The sequence below is a fragment of the Camelus bactrianus genome, chromosome 16 (genome assembly GCF_048773025.1).
Source record: "Camelus bactrianus isolate YW-2024 breed Bactrian camel chromosome 16, ASM4877302v1, whole genome shotgun sequence".
NCBI classification, from domain to species: domain Eukaryota; kingdom Metazoa; phylum Chordata; class Mammalia; order Artiodactyla; family Camelidae; genus Camelus; species Camelus bactrianus.
In genome coordinates this window covers 44257625-44280395 of record NC_133554.1, presented here as the reverse complement: position 1 = coordinate 44280395, position 22771 = coordinate 44257625, and the positions used below count along the sequence as shown (strand labels likewise).

The following is a 22771-nucleotide window of genomic DNA, read 5'->3' as shown; positions in this document are numbered from 1 at the left end:
GAATTTCCTCCCCTAAACTGAAAATCTCCACCAGTCACTGGCGACCCTCCCTTCTCCCTCCGCTAAGAAGAGATTAACAAATAAGAAAACAGTGGCCCCTGCCAGGGTCCCTGGCTGAGCTCACAGCCACTCAGGGGCTTCCTTGGAGGGCTGCCAGGGGTTGCCAGAAGCAGCTGCTGAGGGTCCCCTTCATTCTTGTTAGAGACCCAGACTGACAGACCGCTTTTTTGCACATGATCCTCTACAGAGAGTCTTGCATAAAGACACCCCGCTCAGCAGGACAGAGCAGGAGCTGAGGCGCGGGCGTCTGTCTGTCCCTGCGCTGTGGGAAGTAGGCCAGGGCCTGGGCTTCATGGGAGGCAGAGCTGCTTTCAAGCTGGTGTAGGAACCTGAGGTGTGGTTGAGCTTGGGGTCCAGGCATCTTTCTGGTGCAACCTGTGAAGTCCCAAAAGGTGTCTGTGGAATGATGACTCTCCTCTTCCCTTTCTCTAGGGTCGAGTTCCAGAATAAATTCTACAGCGGGACCGGTTTCAAGTTCTTGCCCTTCTCCTTCGAGCACATTCGGGAAGGGAAATTTGATGAGTGAGCCACTCGGGGCCTATGCGTCTGGCTGCCCCCGGCACTCCCTCCACAGTGATTAGCTGTGCTCTGCTTGCCTGTTGGTTGTGATTCCTGGGTATCAGGGCATTTGTGTCATCCCTGCCACCATTCCCCCAGCCGCCTGTGAGTTGTTTAGACCTAGTGCTCCCTGGGTCCCTGTCACCCCAGCTTTGTGTGTTGTAGTGTAGTGATTTTCTCTAGAGAGAAGCTGGGCTCTGGCCGTCACTCACACCCACTGGGCACCAGCCTTGCCTTCCCGGCCTCCATCCAGCCCTTTCCCTGCCCCCTGGTGGTAAACCAATTTGTGCATTTACACAGGAGCCCAAGGCCCTTGGAAGGAGTGCCCTCACCGTCCACATCCAGACTTTGAGCCCCCTGTTCCTGCTGCTCTTGTTACTGGTTGGGGCGGGGGGTGCCCTATAACACTCCTCACTCTTGGGTTAGCAGGAGTGGGTCCAGGAAGATGGTATTTCTGTCCTTGGTCATTCCCCACCACCCCACTACCCCTGCCCTCTGGTCTTCATCTTGCTTGTTAATCAGAAGTTCAGCTGGACCCAACTGTGCCAGGGGGCAGGGCTTCTCCCCAGCAGCCCCAAGGGTCCCAGGATATGCAACACCACATTCCTAACCCCCACCTACCCCATACTCCTCCTCCCTCCCAGAATCCCCTTCCTTTTCCCCTCCCCTTTACACACCCAGCATAACACACAGCTGGGAGTGACCCAAAACAGGTTTTGGTTGGCTGCTTCTCAGGCCATGCATGGGCCTTGCCACAAGCGCATTCTCTGGGCAGAGGGTCCAAATTGACGCTCTTTCCTGGTGTAGACCCTGAGACCTTTCCCCATCCCCAGTCATGAGTCTTGAGTGCAGAGCTGTAGTCAACGAGGGTGGTTCTGCCAGCAGGCCTGGCTTGCTCTGCCTACCAGTGCCCCTCCCACTTCCACACCCACCCCAAGTCCAGGGAGTGGGCCCTGGGCAGGGAAGTCAGTGTTGTTTACCATTTGCTGATTGGAGGCAACTGGCAGGGCTGCCAGTGGGTGTGGTTGTGAGAGCTGCACAGCCCTGCCCTGTGGGCTGGGGTGAGCACCCCCAAGGGGCCACTGCCCCTGTTGCCCCCACATCAGGATGTGGATCTTAGAGCCTTTTAATCATGTGTTGGCACAGCAGCCCTGGCTGCTTGAGCTAAATTAATCCTTGCACCTTCAGTGGTCAAGAGAACCCCCTAAATTGGCCGGCCCTGCCTGCCTCCCCTTCAGAACCTCCTCCTGCCCCCCACCCCCCGCCCCCTGCCCCAGGCTTGTCTGACAAAGCTGCTTAGAGCTCACTGGACTCCCCTAGGCTGGGCTGCCCTGGGCGCAGCCTGCGCCCAGCTTCACCGGCCAGTGTGACCTGACCCAGACCTTATGAAGAGCCCCCTCCCATCCGGTCCCTGTGGTTTACATGATGATCTTTGCTCTGTTTACAGCGGGGTCTGAAGCAGAGTTCTTTGTCAGAAATCCTACCCAAGGCCCTTCTGTTCAGAAATTCCTTTGCTGAATAAAGTGTGTTCAGACTACCAGGGAGGCTGCCTGTTGCTCAGGGCTCAGCCCTCTTGAGCCTGTCTAGTATCCCACACCCTCCACTTCCCTCTGGCGGCACTTCTGCTCTTTTTCTTTTCTCTGGTCAAAGGCCACAGCTGCTGTGGCCCTGGCCAAGCAGTGAGTTTGTGAAATTCTCACCTTATCTCAAGTTTCCCAGGCGCACTCCCTGAGCCAGGGCAGCTTTGCAGACACTACCCGTCAGGGGGAGGGGACTTGGAGACGGGATGCATCTCCGCCCCTAGCACCACGCACCCAAACAGCCAGGGGAGGGGGGGGCCTGGGCACCTGCCCACTCACCTCCCCCTCTTCTGCAAGCATGCTGTCTAGGGCTCAGCAGCCTGGCTATTTTGAGCCCCAATGCCTTTGGCCTTGGTGCAAGTGGAGGCTCACTTAGTGTGGGCTTGGTTTCTCAGGGCAGCTGGAGAACTTGAGGTGCTGAGGCAGGCAGCCCAACAGCCAACAGACTCTCCAGGCAGGCGGGGTGGGCCCGGCAGGCGCCTCCGCCCTCCTCACCACCGTGTGAGGCATGCACCCACATTCTTTCTCAGCCCTCCCTCCCCCTGCCTCCCTCCCAGGGCCTCCAGGGCAGGGGCTGCACAGGAATTCGAGCCTGCTGCGCCAGGAGGGGCAGGAACACCCTGTTTACTTGATGTTCCTTATTCCCACTCACCGCCCCCCCCCTTCCCTGCCACCTGCCCTGGAATAGGCTGGATGCAACAGCCAGCACTGGCTCCTCAAATAACAGTTCAGGGTGGAAATTCAGAAAATGAGCTCTTTTAGCCTCTGCTCTGTTACTGACTCAAAAAGGGAGGCCTAAAAAGAATGTTGCAGCAAAGTGTGTTAACAGCTCAGTGTTATAGCTCAGTTGTGACAGCAACCACTATCCAGGCGAGAGACCAAGCAGCAGTGGGAGGGTTGGAGAACTCAGGTTTATTACTCCAGTGGGCCCAGAGGAGTTAACACTCCAAGCTCTGGACCCTGTCTATAGGTTTACACAGGCTTTTATAGGCTACCAGTCTAGACTTTGTAACATTTTGCAACATCATATGCAAATAAGGTATAACAAATGGGCCAATCAGGAGTGAACTTAGGGAACCAATAGAATCTTAAGGGTAAGTTTCACTTTTCTAGAAGTAAGCCGTTTCAGAGTTAAGAAGTGGGATAATGCTGCTGGGCCAGGGCACTGAATGGTGCTGGCAGGAGGGTAGTGGCCCTGCCTGGGGGTCTTGCTGTCTTTTTCATGGGGCTTTCCACCTCAAGAATAGATACTTGAAATCAATGAAACAAGAGTTCAGAAATAAACTCTAACACTTATAGTTAATTGATTTTCCACAAAGGGGCCAAGATAATTGAATGGGAAAAGAACAGTCTTTTCAACAAATGATATTTGTTAACACAACTGGGTATCCACATTCAAAAGAACAGATTTGGACTGTGGCCCACTATCCACAAAAATTAACTCAAAATGGATCATAGAACTAATGTAAGAGAAGTCTTGGAGGAAGTCATAGGACTACATCTTCCTGACCCTGGGTTAGGCAATGGGTTTTAGATATGACATCAGAAGCACAAGTGATTGAAAAAAAGGGATAAAAAATAAGTTGGGTTTTAGCAAAATTAAAAACTTTTGTGCTTCGAAGGATAGGGTCAAGGCAACACTCACACTGGGAGGAAATATTTGCAAATCATAAATCTAATAAGGGACTTGCGTTTAGGGTACGTAGAGAACTTGTACACAACAAAGACAAATACCTGAGTTTTTAAAAGGGCAAAGGATTTGAATAGGCATTTTTCCAAAGAAAAACACTAATGGCCAATAAGCCCATGAAAAGATACTCAACATCATCAGTCCTTGTAAATCAAACCACAAGGAAACACCACATCATACCCACTGAAAAGGCTATTATAAAAGAGACAGTTACAATTGTCGCCAAGGATGTGGAACTCCCATCCACTGCTGGTGGGAATGTAAAATAATGCAGCTGCTTTGGAAAGCAGCCTGGCAGTGCCTCAAAATGTTAAACATAGGACCAACATAAGACCCAGCAATTCAGCTTCTAGATATCAAGAAAAATGAAAAAATGTGCACACAAATATGTGCACAAGTATTCACTGTGGCATTATTCATAACAGCCCCATATGGAAGCAGCCCCGATGTTTGTCAGCTGATGAATGGGTAAACAAAACAGTATATCCATACAGTGGACATTATTCTCCAATAAAAAGGAATGAAGTACTGATGCATGCTACATGAATGGACCACAGAAACATGCTAAGAAGTCAGACACAAGGCCACATGATTCCATTTATGTGCAATGTCTTGAATGAGCAAACCTATAGAGACAAACAGTAGCTGAGTGGTTGTCTAGGACTGGCTGCTGGATGGGGTTGAGTACAGAGTTTCTTTGAGGGGATGATAAAATGTAAAATTAGATTTTGGTGATGGTTGCATAACTCTGGATATACCAAAAACTGATCTATACTAAAACCAGATCTGTACTGATCTGGTATAGATCAGTAAGATGAGGCCGGGGACGGAGGCCTAGGACTTCCATGGGAAGAAAGTCCTCCCTTGCCTGGCTGAAAAGACCTGGGCCAGTGGGTCATTAGCTCAGCTGAGCTCCCAGGATCTAGTGGCCTTGGGCTGCTTCCAGCCTAACCAGCTAAAGATGTGTCTGGCTGGGAACTGAGCCGTGGAGGGTGTGGAAGTCCCAGGAGCCCTGGAGTAGGGGTGGGGAACAGGATGGATCCATTGCTCCTGTTTTTAAGAGACTTCGCTTTCACCCTGTTTCCCTTCTTGTGGAATTCTTGGACCCCAGACATCTGCTAAGTGAGTCTGTGCCTCGTTCTGCGAGTGCCCCTCGTCTTGAACCAATGTGGAGAGGGTGGCCTTAGGCCTACTCAGTGTTATAAAGATAGGGGACAATTCTAGCACCACCTTCAGGACCCCCGACCATGTCCCTCACTGAGGACTGTGCCTCTTTCTGCCCCAGGAGCCCTGGGTGGGAAGGGCATTGGAGCTCCCCTCAGATCTGAGGGTGACTGCCTGCCCTCCCAGCCCTCTAGCCCATCCAAGGCGAGACCGAGGCATGGGCTGCTCCCTGGTGGCCAGATAGGGAAGGACTCATTCCTCCTCACAGGTAAGGTGGGTGGGAGCCTAGCGGGGCGCTGACATGCGGGGGACTGGATTGGCTGGGCAGAGGGACAAGCGATCCGGAGGTGTTCTGGGCTGTGCAAGAAGAGGGTCAGGCTGGCAGGAATGAAAGAGGAGATGAGATAGGAGTGGAGAGCCCGACCAACCTGTTACACACATATACATTGAAAAAGTAATAAAATGTGTCATGTGGCAAAAGGATTAAACAGTACAAAAGGCCCTATTTTAAGTCTTCCGCCCCAGTGTCCCAGTACCCCCACTGGAGGCAAGCACTGTTTACATAGCCTTTAAAAACACACACACACACAAATGACATATACTATACTCACTGATGCGACCTTTAAAAAATTTCAATAAAAAAAATCAAAAAAAAATACGTATATATTTTGCAGAACACTCTGAATCAGCACCAACACATCTTCCTCATATTTTTTTTTTTTGGCAAATGCTTAATATTTCATCCTATCAATGCAACTTAATTTCTTCAACCAGCCCCCTATTGTCTTCAAAGAGCTCCCAGCCTGGTGGAGGATAAAGACAGTGTGACACACCGAGTGTAATCGGTGAAGCTCCTGCCGAGCATTTATGAGCTCAAGCTGTGAATGTGCTACCAACCCTCTGGATGGCGCCCCCAACCTGCTGCTCCTGCCAGCAAAAACCCCACAGCATTCTGGGTAAATCCAGATCCCAGAGAGGAATTCTGAGCCTGACACTGGACCTGCTGCCCAGTTCCCCTGACATACGTGTTCCATAAGATCCAAATTGATGGTAAAACGGGTCCTGGGAGGAGGAGAGTGACAAATCTTACCTGCAGCAGCCGGTGTTTGGAGGGGGTGTTAGAGGGAGTGAAGAGGGGCCTGCGGGGCTGCAAGCTACAGCTCCATGAGGGCCCATCTCTCTGGGCAGGTCTTGGAGCTGCTTCCTGGGAAAGGCTGAGAACCTTCTGATACTAAGAACTGAGTGTAACAGAGGCTGCACCTCCTGCACTAGCTGCTCGCTGAGCTGGGAATAAGGCAAGGGGGCACTGCAGCTTCAGTCTGCAGAAGGAGGTGGAGAAGGGCAAGCTCAGTGGACTCCCACGTTCTCTTTCAGTCCAGGCTCTGGACTTTCTGGCCTGGCAACCCTCCTCTGTCCCCTTCCCAGTCTCTAAGCAGCTTCTCTCAGACCTGACAATCTGAAAAAAATCTACACCTGCCTCCAAAAGGACTCAGAATCCTTTTAGAAATTTCAGTCTTTCTAAAGAGCCCACCACTCCTGGCCACCGCACAGCCCCATTCAACCCCTCCCTGCAGACAGGCAGCCTGAAAGGTTGCATTTCCTGGGGGATAGTGGCAAGAACACTCATCTGGGAGTTAGGAGTTCCTGGTTCTAGTTCCAGACCTGCAGTCCTACTGGTTATTGATCTTCTCAGAGTCACTTCCGTTTCCTGGCTCTCAGTTTCCCAATATGCAAAATGAAGATAAGTCTGGTCCTGTCCTCCTGCTGCTACCACCTTAAGGATCCCATAGGGATCTCTTCACACATCCACCAGGCCCTGCCCCAAGGCCAGTCCAGGCTCACGTGGCCCATCCCTCCTTCAACTTCCTGATCTTTTAGTTCCTCAAATCTGCTCAGCTCTTTCTTTACCCTTCCTGGAACTTCATATATGTATTTCTTCTGCGTGGAATGCTTTTCTCCTCCCCCTTCCCCTCAATTCCAACTTAATTCAGATTAAGTGTCACTTCCTCTTGGAAGCCTTTGGCTGGGTACCCTTGCATTTCTTCACAGCATCACAACTACAGTTGACCCTTGAAAGACAAGGGTTTGAACTGCTTGGGTCTACTTATACACGAATTTTTTCCAATAAATACGTGCTACAGTACTACACGAACCTCAGTTGGTTAAATCCGCGGATGGGGAACCGCGAATACAGGAGGGCCAACTGTAAATTTGTATGTTGACTGCCCGTGGTTCAGCACTCCTAACATCTGTGCGTTTTTCAAGGGTCAACTGTATAATGTAAATTTTTATAAATTTATATTATATAAATTTTTGTTTATATATATAAGCTTCTAGGTCTCTCCGGGAGAGGAGTGACAGTGCCCGGTACAGAATCAACTCCAAATACTTATTGGATGGTAAAGTGATTTGCAGGTGAAAGCGCGTTGTACCTGAAGGCGCCAGTGAAGGGCTGTGAGTCACATCCGGCTCTGGACTTCTAAAGTCACTTGGGTCACGCGCTCTGGCACCACGTGTGATCAGAAAACACCCACAAGGGCTGGTCTGGCACCCGGAAGCTGGTCGCCCAACCGCCGGCGGGTGCTGTACCTTCAATTCCACGTGACCTGAGGCCCGCAGCTGATTGGACGCAGCCATCCTGCCCCTGGTCCCGAGTCCGCATTGGTTCCCTGCGGGGCCGCCGCCGGGCTGAGACTGCTGGACCATGGGGGCGGTGGCGGTAGCCGCGGCTCTGGGGCTCCTGCTCCTGGCCACAGCGGGGGGATCGGCTGGGGACGAGGCGCGGGAGGCAGCGGCCGTGCGGGAGCTGCTGGCCCGGCTGCTGGGGCCTGGGCCGGCGGCCGCCTTCTCAGTATCGGTGGAGCGCGCCCTGGCGGCCAAGTCCGGCCTGGACACCTACCGCCTGAGTGGTGGCGGCGCGGGGGCGCAGGTGCGGGTACTGGGCTCCACGGGTGTGGCGGCCGCCGCGGGGCTGCACCGCTACCTACGCGACTTCTGCGGCTGCCACGTGGCCTGGTCCAGCTCTCAGCTGCGCTTGCCGCAGCCGCTGCCCGCCGTGCCGGAGGAGCTGACCGAGGCCACGCCTAACAGGTACCGCGGCCGACCTGGCTGGTCGGCTCCCCTGCAGCTGCCTGCAGCCTCCAGCCCCCGGGGCACCAGCGGATGCTGACTTCCCCGACCCACACCGGTGCCAGGCTGCTGGGAAGCGCTGGTCTTAGGGCTGCATGACTCTGGCTTCAGATCCCAGCTCTGAATCTAAAAGCCATGTATCCTTGAGCAAGTTACTTAGCCTCTCTGAGTCTCAGTTGGTTTATCTGGAAAAACGATAAAATGTAAATAATGACATCTACCGTGCCGTTTTGGCTGTGAGGATTGCATGGTGATGAATGTAGAATTTGTGGTGCGTAATTGGAGCGCATTCCTTTCCTATACCACCTTCTCTTAGAAGATGCTTACTGAGGAATGACACCCAGCCCTCTCACAGGCCTCTGTTCTAGCGCTTGCCCCACTGGAGATGGGTCCACACATCTGTCTCCCCATTAGACTGTGGGGAGAGAGGGCCCCCTTCCAAGACAGGCACCAACTTTGCCACTTGGCACTTAAGCGCTGTACACAGAGTAGGAATGAGAATGGAATATGCTCTCCAAATATATGGGGGTGCTAAATGGCCCTGGAGGAGTGCTGGACACAGGTGGGTGGGCACCCAAGAAGCTCAAGCATCCGGGTCTCAGCTCCACCTGGGGTGGATCCCAGAGTGAAGCAGTAGCAGGGCCATATCTGGAGCCATTCCCCTCTGGGCTAAATCTGGGGTGGCATGGGGGTTTGTCCACGGCCAGGCTCCAAGCTCTTCTAGGGCAATGCACCCTCAGGGGTGAAAGACATCCTCTGTGCCCCCAGGGACATGCCCCAGCTCATGCCTCTGCCTGCAGGTACCGCTATTACCAGAACGTGTGCACACAAAGCTACTCCTTCGTGTGGTGGGACTGGGCCCACTGGGAGCGGGAGATAGACTGGATGGCGCTGAACGGCATCAACCTGGCACTGGCCTGGAGCGGCCAGGAGGCCATCTGGCAGCGGGTGCGTGCCCACCACACCCCTGGCGTCCCCACCTCCCCCACATCTGCGTGGTCTCTGGCACACAGACAATAAGGGCCCCAGAAGCACTGGTGGCTTGAGTGATGGCTCCAGCCTTCCAAAAACTTCCATGGTTAAGACAAACACACAGGAGTGCTTACCAAGGCTGAACCCGGCACCCTACTCTAAACACCCAAGAAGCCAGCTTCCCCTCTCTCCCCACCCCCACATCAATCAGTGTGCTTTGATGGGTTCTGCCTCATTAGCAGGTCTTGATTTGCCTTTTCCTTTCCCTCCTTATTCATGGCCCTAGTTCTGGCTCCCATCCCCTCTCTCTGGCCCCCCACCAGAGCCTCTGAACAGTGTCAACCAACAAATAATGCAAAAAAGTTTATTTGGAGTCTTACTAATTGCAATTTGGGAGACACAGGCTCAGGTAACCCTGAAAGAGTGTTCCAAGGAAGAGAAAGAGGCACTTATTTAAAAAAAAAAAAAAAAAAGCCACGAGATTGGTAAAAGTTGCCTGACGAGACTTGTGACTGATGACACAAGTTAGAAAATATTTGTCCTTAAGGAATCACTAGCTGTTTTAGGGTTGGGGGTTTGTGGGTAAGTAGACAGACTGTCACCTGTAATTTTAGGGTAAAGGTCTGATAAGTATCTTGAGTTTCTGGCAGTTTCCCTGGATGACTTTATCAGCTCAAATGGCCACATTCCATCCAAGCTGAGATGCAGCATGCCGCACATCATTAATGGCCTCCAGGCCCCATTTCGGAGAGCTCTCTAGGCAATACCCACTCCATTTTGATTTTCCTTCCCTGGCTTTCCAAGTCCACCAGAGTGTCCTTTCTGAAATGCGAATCTGGTTGACACCTCCTGCCACTCACCCATTCAGGAGTTCCCCTGTGCCTTCAGGCTTTGCCCAGTGTGGGAGCTTCCAGACTTGGGCCCTGAGGGTTCTGGCCACACTTGGAGCTGTGTTAGCTCCCCGCAGAGCCTCACTCAACCATCATTCTAACCCTCCTTGCTCCATGAAGCTTTCTAAGGCTGTTCCCCATTTTGGGGGGAACCCCTTTGTGCCTCACCTCACCGCTCCACAAGGGTGACATATTAGCAAACTCACCAGCTCACAGATCTATTTCTCCTGGGGTCCTCGCAGGCAGGGATGGAGTTTTATCTCGGTAGTTCTAGGGCACAGCACAGAGAAGAGGTACATGTATTTTTGTTGAATGAATGAATCAATGAATAGAGATGAATGTATTTTTTTTTAACGGAGGTACTGGGGATTGAATCCAGGATGTCATGCATGCTAGGCACGCGCTCTACCACTGAGCTATACCCTCCCCACCACTGTCCCCCTAAGATGAATGTGTTCCTATCTGTGGGGCTCGCCCTCCTCCTCAGGTGTACTTGGCCTTGGGCCTGACCCAGTCAGAGATCGATGAGTACTTCACTGGTCCTGCCTTCCTGGCCTGGGGACGCATGGGAAACCTGCACACCTGGAGTGGCCCCCTGCCCCGCTCCTGGCACCTCAAGCAGCTTTACCTGCAGGTAAAGATGGGGAAGGGAAGGGACACAATTGGTACTGGGCAGTCACAGGCCTAGGGAGGGTGGTATATGGCCCACCTCGAGGCTCCTAACTGGACGGTGGGGCTCTGTGTGCCCTGGGAGAGTGAGGGCCTCCCATCTCAGGGCCGCACGCACCACTGCCCTCCCATTCCTCCCAGCACCGGATCCTGGACCGGATGCGTGCATTTGGCATGATCCCAGTGTTGCCGGCATTCGCAGGACACATCCCCAGGGCTCTTACCAGGTGATGTGCCCCCCTCACCCCCCACTCAGCTCAGAGGGAGAATGTATTTTCCCCTGCAAGACATGATTTAAGGAAAAAGATAAGCTCTGGAGGCAGGCCTGGGCTTGATTCCTGGCTCTGTTACTAACTGGGGCTGATTAGTGACCACTCTGGGCCTCAGTTTCCTCATTTGTAAACTATATTTGTCTTGGCACAGAGTCTTAGCAAATGGCAGCTCTCAGTGGTAGTAGGGGTGCAGTGGTCTCCTCTGTCCTTCCTGCTCCTCTGTTCCTCTGTGCTGCCCACCCATTCTCTCCTGTGGCTAAGAAAACTCTTCAAGGCCCAGCTGAGACCTCCCCTCCTTCAGGAAGCCTTGCGGGGAACCCCCAGCATTGATCATCACTGCCTCCATGGTGCCCCTATGAGCCCCTAGTTCCTCCTGCCCTCATAGCACTCAGCACATGCTGCTGGCCTCGCTGACCACCCCTTGGCCTCCCCAACTGGGTGGCAGGAACCTTATTGGCACATCCAGTGAACGTCCATCAGGCTTTCTGGGGCTGCCAGACCAGGCTCAGCCCCTGGTGGGAGATACATTGCCAGGGGAATATGGAACAGTGAAAGGGCGAGAATATACCTGGGCCCACGTCTCTGTCAAGGTCACTTCCACTTGGGGAAGGGGGGCAGCAAGGGCTCAGAGCAGAGGTGGTGTCATTTGTGTCAGCCGGTAGGTGCGGGAGAGACAGCAAAAGCTTTCCAGACAAAGTGAAACTTAAAGGATGTTGAGGAATAACCAGATGCACAGGCAGGGAGGGAGGGGGAAGGACTCCAGGCAGAGGGCACAGTATGTGCAAAGGCACGGAGGCATGAGAGACCCAGGAACTGCAGATAGATTAGCGAGGCTGCCATAAATACCGTGTCAGCCTCTAGTAACTATCTGAACTATCACACATTCCCCCAGGGTGTTCCCTCAGGTCAATATCACCCAGCTGGGCAGTTGGGGACATTTCAACTGCTCCTACTCCTGCTCCTTCCTCCTGGCTCCAGAAGACCCCCTATTCCCCATCGTGGGGAGCCTCTTCCTGCGGGAACTGACCAAAGAGTTTGGCACAGATCACATCTATGGGGCTGACACTTTCAATGAGATGCAGCCCCCCTCCTCGGAGCCCTCCTACCTCGCTGCAGCCACTGCTGCTGTCTACCAGGCCATGATCACAGGTTTGCTGCCAGCAGGGGGAGGTGGGGAGGGAAGCCCCCCACTCCAGACCCTCAAGGAGATGGGGATGGCAGAGGTCAGTCAGGGTGGGAGAAGGGCTGGGGATTATAACACCTCACTGTGACACACAGCACTTGACAGTTCATTTCTACACACACATCTCATTTCATCACACTGAGGTTGAGAGGTGAGCTCTGGAGCTGGGCACACTGTTCAAACGCTAGCACTGCTTGCCTGCAAGACTTGCAACAACTTATCTCCCTCCCGGTGCCTCAGCTGCTTCCTCTGTAAAAGGGGGCTGCCTCAGGAGTAGAATGACACCCTGCCCAGAGTAAAGCATCATTTAGTGCTGGCTATTGAAAATGTTTTATTTGGTCTCCACCTCCATGCAGAGGTAGGTCACGCAGGCCAGAGGTTAGGGGATGTGCCCAAAGCTGGTAGGTGCCTTTCCTGGTGCACAAATGGGAACCCAGTGCTCCTTCCTGCCACTTACACAGGAGGGGCAGAGAGGGGCCAGGTCAGGGAGGGCTTGTGGAGGCCTCAGTGTCAGCCAGGCAGGGAACCAGTTGGCCCAGGCTTCCCTGAGCAGCACTGCTCCAGGTGCGATCCAATCAGACCAGCAGCAACAGCTAGTCAGATCTGCAGATTCTCTGCACCTCCCCCACCTCCTGAATCAGAATGGCGGGGGCTGGGGCCCAGCCCTCTGGGTAATTCTATTCCTCCATAACGCTTCACCGCACTATCCTGGCACTCCTAGTGGTGGGGAGGAGGAGGTGGGAATAGTATGTGCGATGGAAAGGAATGCCCTCCTGGTTGGAGGGTTACAGGGGAAGGGGTGTCCTGGGATAGAGTCATTTAACTTCTCAGGACCTCTGTTTCCTCATCTGAAGAATGGGGTGAACACTTCCTTGCCCCCTCTCTTCTCATCACCCTCTTTTCTGTCCCCCCAACACCCCGATCGCAGTGGACCCTGACGCTGTGTGGCTGTTCCAAGGCTGGCTCTTCCAGCACCAGCCCCAGTTCTGGGGACCTGCCCAGGTTGGGGCTGTGCTGGGAGCTGTGCCCCGTGGCCGCCTCCTGGTTCTGGACCTGTTTGCTGAGATCCAGCCTGTGTACATCCGCACGGCCTCCTTCCAAGGCCAGCCCTTCATCTGGTGCATGCTGCATAACTTTGGGGGCAACCACGGCCTGTTTGGGGCCCTGGAGTCTGTGAATCGGGGCCCCACAGCCGCCCGCCTCTTCCCCAACTCCACCATGGTTGGCACGGGCATGACCCCTGAGGGCATCGGCCAGAACGAGGTGGTCTACGCCCTCATGGCTGAGCTGGGCTGGCGGAAGGACCCAGTGGCAGATTTGGGGGCCTGGGTGACCGGCTTTGCAGCCCGGCGGTACGGGGTCTCCCATGGAGACGCAGAGGCGGCGTGGAGGCTACTTCTCAGGAGTGTCTACAACTGCTCTGGCGAGGCCTACAGTGGGCACAATTACAGCCCACTGGTCAGGCGGCCATCCCTACGGATGGTTACCACCGTCTGGTACAATCGATCAGATGTATTTGAAGCCTGGCGGCTGCTGCTAAAAGCCACTCCCACCCTGGCCACCAGCCCAGCCTTCCGCTATGACCTGGTGGACATCACACGCCAGGCGGTCCAGGAGCTTGTCAGCTTGTACTATGAAAAGGCGAGGACCGCCTATCTGAACAAGGAGCTGGTTCCCCTGATGAGGGCCGGAGGCATCCTGGCCTACGAGCTTCTGCCCGCTCTGGACAAGGTGTTGGCTAGTGACAGCCACTTCCTGCTGGGCAGCTGGCTGATGCAGGCCCGGGGGGCGGCAGTCAGTGAGACCGAGGCCCACTTCTATGAGCAGAACAGCCGCTACCAGCTGACCCTGTGGGGGCCAGAGGGCAACATCCTAGACTATGCCAACAAGCAGCTGGCCGGCCTGGTGGCTGACTACTACGCCCCCCGCTGGCGGCTCTTCATGGAGACGCTGGTGGCGAACCTGGCCCAAGGCATCCCCTTCCAACAGCACCTGTTTGACAAGAATGCCTTCCAGCTGGAGCAGACCTTCGTCCTCGGGACAAAGAGGTATCCCAGTGAGCCCCAAGGTGACACGGTGGACCTGGCCAAGAAGGTCTTCCTCAAATTCTACCCTCTGTGGGTGGCTGGCTCCTTATGACAGATTAACTACACTTGGGCCATATTCTCCCCAACCTCCAGGCCTGGGCAGCTTCCTGGGCCCTGGACCTGAACAACCGTCACAGGAATTCCCCAAGCCTGGGTGAAGGAACTCAAGACCTGCCAGTGGGATCAGCCATGGAAGGTTTGGAGGGGGTGAGCTGCCTTCCTCCACCACCCCAAATTTGGGATCAAAGAGCTGTTTTAGTACCACTTAATAAAGTGATGAATCACCTGGACCTGTGTGTCAGAATGTCAATGCCGCAGTGCCTGGGAGGACTTGGGGCTACAGACACTGATACTGGTGAGGCCCGTTCTGCCTGCCCCCTCTCTTCAGCTTCCCCATTTTTAATATCCCTGACCTTTGAACTAAGAATGCCAAAGCATTTACTTCCACATCCTCACCAACAAACTCTGGCAACTAGAATTGTCCTTGTAGGACAGAGGCTTGCCAGGGGAAGATCTGCCCAGGGCATCTGGTGCCCACACAGGAGCCCACACCTCTTGTTTGCAAAGCTTCACCCTCCCTCTGACCTACACCCAAAGAGGGATGTTCCAAGCAATAGCCTCATCTCTGACTTGAGCTAGAGTAGGTTGTGGAGGGCCAGCCAGTGACCCATGGGAGGGCTCAGCCTTGAGATTGTGTTGTAGACATAACAAAGGGTGGGGACCCCAGAGGGGAGGGGAGGGGCAAAGCAGGTGATATACATCCCAGAGACCAGAGACCAGCATTCCTGGTGCCTCTCCCTATGCACATTCGCATGGAGCGCACAGTGGTGTTCATCACTGGCTGTTCCTCTGGCATTGGCCTACACCTGGCCCTGCGTCTGGCGTCAGACCCGTCCCAGAGCTTCAAAGGTACATGAGAGGAAGGAGAGGGTGGTGTGGAGAGAAGGGAGCAGCTGCTGGTCCAAGGGAGACTAGATAGTCGTAAGCCCAGAATTCAGAGCCTCCTCCTCTCTCTGAACCTCCAGTGTATGCCACGCTGAGGGACCTGACAACACAGGGCCCACTGTGGGAGGCTGCCCGGTCCCGAGGGTGCCCCCCGGGCTCCCTGGAGACGTTGCAGCTAGATGTGAGGGACGCAGATTCCATAGCCGCTGCCCGGGCACGCGTGGCCGAGGGCCGCGTGGACGTGCTAGGTGAGCATCCCCGCAAAATATATGCAGAAGCTTTCCTCACCCTGTGTCCAAACCAAGATTTCCCGAGGCCCAGGGGGCACAAGCGGAGAGGCGGGGCGGGGGGCCGTGTGTGAGGCGGGCGAGGTGGGGTCTCTCTCTCCGCAGTGTGTAATGCAGGCCGGGGCCTGATGGGGCCGCTGGAGGTACACAAGGCGGACGCCGTGGACTCTGTGCTGGACGTGAACCTGACAGGGACCGTGCGGATGCTGCAGGCCTTCCTGCCAGACATGAAGCGGCGCCGCTCGGGACGCATATTGGTGACCGGGAGCATGGGAGGATTGATGGGTGAGTACAAAGAGGCTGGGGTCAGAGGCGCGCAGGAGGCGAGGCTCAGCGGGAGAGGCCAGGAGTCTAATAAAAAGCGTGGTGAGACCGCTGCGGGCGCCTGGGGCTCCCAGCACATCTCCTCCGGGACGCGCCTCACAGCCTCCTCTCCCCTCCAAGCGCTTCCCTTCAACGCCGTTTACTGCGCCAGCAAGTTCGCAGTAGAAGGTTTGTGCGAGAGTCTGGCGATTCTGCTGCAGGCCTTCGGGATCCAGTGAGTCACCGCCCCGCCCCCGGGACTCTCTGAGCCCCGACTTTGGGAACCCCAGCACCCTATCTGGTTGGAGCGGCTCTCAGGCGTTCTCCCTGGCCCCTCCCTAGTGCAGCTGCCGTTTGTTGTGCGCCAATCACAGTACTAGGTGCTTGGTGCGCGTCCTCTCACTCCACCCCCCGGCCTCCGGGTGAGGTATATGTATTGTTATTGGGCAGCTCAGGCCCAGAGAGGTTTGGTGATTGGCCCAAGGCCACACAGCTGTAAGTGGTCCAGCCAGGTTGGCATTCTGACATCAGAGCCACTTTCACACCCTTCAGGAGATGTGGTGGCGCTTTTCGGGCAGTAAACCACGTTCGAACGCTCCGGTTATCCTAAGCGCCGGCTCCCTGCGCTTAGCCGCCCTCCCGCCCGGGCTCCCATCCGCCCCCTGCCCACTCGCTGCTCTCCGGCCCGCAGCTTGAGCCTCATCGAGTGCGGCCCGGTGCACACCGCCTTCTCCGAGAAGCTGGAGGGCGGCTTAGGCGGGGTACTGGACCACGCGGACGCCAAGACCCGCGACCTCTTCTCCCGTTACCTGCGTCACTGCGAACAGATCTTTCTTGAGGCGGCGCAGGACCCGGAGGAAGTGATCGAGGTGAGCGACGGGGCAGAGCTGCGGGAGCGGGGTCTGCGCTAGGGTCTCCCCACCCAGCCCCCGCAAGCGCGCTTCTTCCCGCCTCCCCAGGTCTTCCTCCAGGCGTTGCGCGCCCCGCGCCCGTCCCTGCGCTACTTCACCACTGAGCGTTTCCTGCCTCTGATACAGCTGCGCTTCTCCGACCCCAGCGGCTGCAGCTACGTCGCCGCCGCGCACCACTCAGTGTTCGGGGACTCGCACGGCGCGGGGGGGTCGGACAGCGCCGGGGACTCGGATGGCGCCGGGGGCTCCGACAACGCCGGGAGCTCCGACTGCGCTGGGGTGGAGGCTGGAGCCGGAAAACGCTCAGCCTGAACTAGGCGCTCCTCTCGCGGCCCCGCAATAAAGGCTTGGTCCGTCGCAGTCTCCCGCGCTCTCCTTTGCCGCTCCGAGAGGTGTGCGGTTTTGGGGGGTGGAAAGGGGCTCCTGACTGCACTGCACTGTCAGAGGGTGGGTGATCAGGATAGATCGTGTTAGTCCGGGTTAAACCTGCAGAAACCAAGGCCGAGAGAGGGAATGAGCTAGCCCAGGGTCACGTCTCAAGTTCCCCGCAGGGCAGACACAAGAGTGGCCCCTGGATTCTAGAGGGGCGTCTGCAGCAGTAGGAGTTAGGCGGACTTGGGTGCGGGGAGAGTCAGCTTGTGACTTGGCTCCCACGAGTCACAGGACCTTAGGCAATGTCCTTCCCCTTTCGGAGTCGGTTTTCTTATCTGTACAATGGATATAATTCCTGTCAGAGTATGATGAGGATTAATTGAGATAATGCCCAAAAGAGCTAGTATAGAAGTCTTAATAGCAGGCGCAAGCTATTATTATTACTGCTGGTGGTATTACTATTGTAATTGTGTTCCCAAAGGGAAGTCAGATGTGTAAAGAGGAAACAAGGCTAAATGAGCCAAAAGGAGACAGCCCCACTCACCCCCATCCTTGCCCACTGCCCTAGATAACATTCAGCAGGAGAGGTGCAGCCCTGGAGCTGCCTCTCACCAGGAGGTCTAGCTGAGGCTCCAGGCCTGACGAATCTGCCCAGTTTTCTGGCCTCCTTCTGGAAGGGGAAGCTAGTGGAAGGAGCTGGAGTTGCAGAGCCAATCTCCTTCTAACTTCCTTTAAGGTTGGGTGCTGGAGGAGCAATGGAGCTACAGACTATGTGGGGAGGTTGCAGGCAGAGAAAAACGGTAGGGGTGCCCCACGAGGGGACTTAATAAAGAAAATACATTAGCTGACTCGTCAGGTATGAACACACAACACTGGCTAATGGCACAGGTGACCTTTTGCAAGGCAGTAATAATGTCCAAGGGCATCCTCTGTTGGAGGGTAGCTTTTGCATTAGGGACCTGAGGACAGGCTTTGTTCATTATCATTTAAGGCTTGCTGGGTGTAGTTAGTAAGGGCATCTGTGTGTGCTATAACATCCTCCAGGTCAATGGCGGGAACAAAGACAGTGGCCAAATGATTGTAGTAGTGGAAAACAGAACGTGCCCACCTGGCCTTGAGGAGAGGGAGGTGGCAGCTTTAGGAACTTGACCTGCTTGTGCCTACCACACGTTTCTGGGGAGGCAGCACTGTCAGGCATGAGGAGATGGACAGGAGGCAGGATATTCCAGACCAGGACTCCCACCATCTCCCCTCCTTTAATGATGCAAGTTCTATTCCCAGTATGTTTCAACATCTAATCTCTCACTGGTTGGGAATGCTGACGGATGCCCCTAGACTCCTTTGGCAGTTGCCTTGGGCACTGTTTAGAACACATAGGTTCTGCATTAAACAAGTCACCGTATTTCAAGGGCAATCAGGCATCCTTGGCAACCCACCATCCGACCTGGGCTCCACATTGGCTGCTCTTTCTATGCACCCAATCTGCTGTATCTACTCAAGTGTCAGTTGCTAGGGCTTGTACCCAGGCTAGCGTATCAGCTTCCTGATGGCCAGGGAATGTCAGCACCCTGTGAGCCAGGATATGGAAGACAGTGAGGACTGCCTCAGACTCTTGGAGACAAACTCAATTGTCTTTTCACACATCTTGACCCTACAAAGGGCTTATTTATGATCATCTATCCCTCCACTTCCCCTTGTCTAAGCCATAAGATTAATCCCTTTAGAACAGCCCAACTGTTAGCGCAAAGGGGTAACAGCTAGGGCTCATGAGTGATGATGATCAGCCAAACGGTTCTCAGCTCAGCCCACTGGCTGCTGCAGTTTGTTCCTGTTTCCATCCAGATGGTGTCAGTGTTGGGCAGAATAGCAACTGCAGTCCATGTGGGTCAGTTGCCCCAGCTACACTCATCTGTACACAAGGCATCATCGGGGATCCACTGCCTGCTCCACCCTACCCCCGCCTCTCCACAGGCAGCAGGGCCCACCACAGGTATACAGGCGGGGGCATTTGGAGATCTACATAGTCTTCAGGGCCTATTAGCACTTGAAATTCTAGAGGTAGTGGGCTGGCAGACAGGGTGCCCCTCTGTTGTAAATAGGCCACTTAGTCAACGAGGGGGTTGAACAATGGCAGAGGTGGGCTGATAGAACATGTACTCAACCCATCCCTTGATAGGAAAGGAATTTCCTATCATGAAATGCTGTTCCTTCGAGAGAGGCTCTACCTGGTGGAGTGCTGTGCACACTACTGGGAGCTCTGGGGGTAAATCAGGTTTCTATCCCCTTCTGGAGCTAGGACTAAAATCCTAGGGGTCCTCTCTTCTTCTGCTGTCTCTGCCACCATGCCCAACCCGTCTCTTCCGTAGTCACAGACACATCTAACTCAAACGGTAGCCCCACCTGGGAGATGTCCGAAGCTTTGATCTGCTTCATTAGTATTTCGCCTTCTCAAAGGTGGCTTGCTGCTCTGATCCCCCATCCCACATGTGCCCCCTCTTTACCAGGCCTTGTCAGGGGTGGGGGCACTGTGCCAGGTGGGAATAAAGTCCTCCAAAGCCTCAATCCTCCAAAGGCTTGCTTCTCTTTCACATTCTTAGCGGCTGGAGAGGCTTGTACCTTATCAATCACAGCTTCTGTGACAATGTGTGTCTTACCCACACCAAAAACCTTACGGTGGTGCCTGGGCCTGGAATTTTCTGAGGGTTTGCCACTCAACCTCTCCCTCACAGATGTTCCAGCAAAGCCTGCAGACTGTCCTGCAGCAGAGACAAGTCTTCACATGTCAACATTACAGCATCAGTGTAACAGGCCCATCTTACTGATGTGGGGAAGGAGAACAGGGACAGGTCTCGGGCTCCCATCCCATGGCGTGCGATGGGACTGCACAGATAGCGTTAGGGAAGGACTTGAAAGGTCCATTGTTGCCCGTCCCACATGAAGGCAAATTGATCTTGTGACTCAGTGGCCAGGTGCATAGTGAAAAAAGCATTTGCTAAATCCAGTACAGCAAGGTACATTCCTAGGACAGCAGCCAAGGCATCAAAGATGGTGGCATCACTGGGCACAGCCACAGGCATGGGGGCACGACTTTGTTCAGTTCTCCCTAGTCCATGAGTCATCTGGCTTTTTCTACAGCCATACCGGGCTGTTAAAAGCACTGTGGGCAATTCCCACTCACTACAGTCTTGGGGTAGTTTCTTCTCTTCCCTTAAGCCCCATCCACCCAGGCAATTCACATTGTTTGACAGTTACCGCTCTTCCCCAGGGGTGGCAGGCTTATTCCCAGTTGATGTTTCCCCCCATCACTGCTTTGATTACTTAACTAGGGGGCGGAACTCACCGACAGAGGTTTGCAGAGTTTTTGATCTTGTAGGATGTTGATACCCAATACGTTCTCTGGTATTGGAGTGATAAAAACCTCATATTCTTGGGGTGTTGGGGGGCAGGGAGAACAACCAATTTGCTGTGTCAAAAGGACCTTCCTTACTATAACAATTTACCCTCCATAATTCAGTGGTGCCAAGGGTGCCAGAAAACCTCTGAGGGTGACCATGTACTAGAGTCCATCGGGCTCCAGTGACCACCAGAGCTGCCACCTTTTGTTAATTTCTGGAAGATCAGCGAGTAGTGAGCGCAACACGAGGCCTGTGATTGCCTGCAATGGTTCCCACCTGGAGGCAATCTTGGCCTGCATCCTATACCTGAATGGGTGGGAAGCACCCACCCTGAAAAGGACTGTATCCCTGAGGTCTCTGCTGGAGCAGGAGGGCCATCAGGGATGGTAGGGGCAGGTGGGGCAAGTCTAAATTGTTGTTCGAGTTTTAAAGCTTTCTACAGGCCGACCAACACGGTACCAGATTGCTGGTTTATTTTTTCAAGTGGGGTCCTGGAAGCAATGAGGTCAAAACACATTTGCTTCCAGGTTACTTTTACCAAATCTTTTACAACCCTTTGGGAGAGCCCTTTGGCTTTTCCAACTCCCTCTCTGTCTTGGGTCTCTCCCGCAGGCCAGGATTTGTTGGTTTCCTCCAAATCAGCAATGGATTGCCCAACATCAGAAATTTCGTGTCCCGTGACTGTGCCTGGCATGGATATTGGCCTCTGGTACCAGGTGATGGGAGTGGACTGGATTATCTTGGCTTTCATTCCTGCAGTGAATGTGGCCTGATCAGGGCCTTCAAAGACAGGGGCACAAATGGCCTGTCTAAGCCTCAACTCCCTAAGAAGTTGTTTTACTTCCTCTATAGATTTCCAGGGTCCTACATGCCCGGAGAGACCCCCACATTGGGCCAAGCCTTCCTGCAGGCTAGAACAATCCAATCTATAAGGGAGTGAGGACTTTGAACCCCCAAGTCCTATGCAGATGCTACAGGAGGACAAGCTGTGTAGTGATGTTGCTCATTTTCTCTGCCCAGTCAGAAGTGCCACCCTCCTGCCCTCATCCCATAGCTACACTAACCATGCTTGGGTACTTTCCCTGGCCTTTTGCTGGAATTTGGGAGCAGTATCAAGGATCTCAGTGGATGTTTATTCTGCCACCATGAACGTTTCGTGAATTGGGGGCTGACCTGCTGGTTGGGATCGCTGTTGCTGGGTTTTTGCTTTCCTTTGTATCAGGGATCCGATGGGGGGCTTTGTCTATTTCACCATCAATCACCATAACACCCTCCTCTTCCCTCTCCTTATTTTCCCAGGGATTCCTCCACTTACCATCCATTCAGGCTTTATCACAAGTGCTTGGACCTTAATTCGAGACAGTTTGTGACCTCCTAGTTTTGCAAAATGGCATGGTAAGGTCTCCAACTCATCCTGCTTTCCAACCTCGCCTGCCAGCCCCGAAGTTAGTGGAGCAGGGGACATTGCATGTTCTTATATACACTCAGCTCATCTTCTGACTTTCTAACTTGAGTTTCAGCCTCTAATTGGGCATCAGTGGCCAGTGACCTGCCCACAGCAGCGACCAGCCAGGTTTGCAGACATTCATCTCCCATCTCTGCCACGGCACACTGTGCGCAGTTCCTTGAACTAGTGCATTAGACCAGCCTAAGTTGCCCAGGGTTTCCCATGCAAGTGCCTCTTTCCCAAGGCCCATTTCTTCAGTCTTCTAGCCAGTTTGCCAACTTTTGATTGGTAAACTGGCCCTGTACACAGAGGGCAAAGAGAGATTGAATAAAGAGGCCACTACTCCAGATTAGTAGGTGGCAGGTTCAATAAGTAAGAGAATTTACATATGAAGCTTGTCCTTGGCAGCCACAAGACAAGTAGATCTCTGCACCAGCCTGCCCACCAGAATCTTCAAGTATCTATAGAGCCCTTAAATAGCTTCAGTCATGGATACCGGCCAATTGGTCTCAACAACATATTGCTCTCAAGGCTGTCCTTTTTTTTTTTTTTTTTTTTTTTGGTGGGTTTGGGGGAGCACAGGAATTAGGTTTGTTTATTTATTTATCATTATTTTTAAATGGAAGTACTGGAGATTGAACCCAGGACCTCGTGCATGCTAGGCATGAACTCTACCACTAAGCTATACCCTCCCTGCTAAGGCTGTGTCCTCGAAACAGCTCCCACTGTGGGAATTGTGGGCAGGCTACATTCCAAGGACAGGGGAACGGCAAAGAGCCTCCAACTGCCCATGTCCAGCTCAAGAGCCAACTGGTGGTTACGTCCTCTAAATGACCTCCTCTAGTAGTGACTCTGTG

General features: G+C 54.0%; 3 protein-coding genes across 12 annotated transcripts in view; all 3 read left to right on the top strand.

The window, feature by feature from the left end:
* Positions 1-2160, top strand: part of ATP6V0A1 (ATPase H+ transporting V0 subunit a1) — a 76342-nt gene extending 74182 nt beyond the window's left edge. For all 10 annotated transcript variants that reach the window (XM_074343370.1, XM_074343378.1, XM_074343377.1 and 7 more), the window contains one exon: positions 493-2160. In XM_074343370.1, coding sequence (XP_074199471.1) covers positions 493-586 — 94 coding nt within the window. In that variant the 3' untranslated portion in view covers positions 587-2160. The remainder of the gene's footprint in view (positions 1-492) is intronic.
* Positions 2161-7677: 5517 nt separating this feature from the next.
* Positions 7678-14544, top strand: NAGLU (N-acetyl-alpha-glucosaminidase). The gene is made up of 6 exons (XM_010968990.2): positions 7678-8142; positions 8982-9129; positions 10531-10677; positions 10854-10939; positions 11877-12133; positions 13096-14544. Exons 1-6 carry the CDS (start codon positions 7757-7759, stop codon positions 14304-14306), a joined length of 2235 nt encoding a protein of 744 aa, XP_010967292.2. The 5' UTR covers positions 7678-7756; the 3' UTR covers positions 14307-14544.
* A 107-nt stretch (positions 14545-14651) lies between these two features.
* On the top strand, positions 14652-17060 carry HSD17B1 (hydroxysteroid 17-beta dehydrogenase 1). The gene is given in 6 exon segments (XM_045505899.2): positions 14652-15213; positions 15255-15447; positions 15592-15771; positions 15931-16024; positions 16481-16658; positions 16749-17060. Coding segments are annotated over 6 exon segments (1068 nt in total). The 5' UTR covers positions 14652-15054; the 3' UTR covers positions 17013-17060.
* The last annotated feature ends 5711 nt before the right edge of the window (positions 17061-22771 follow it).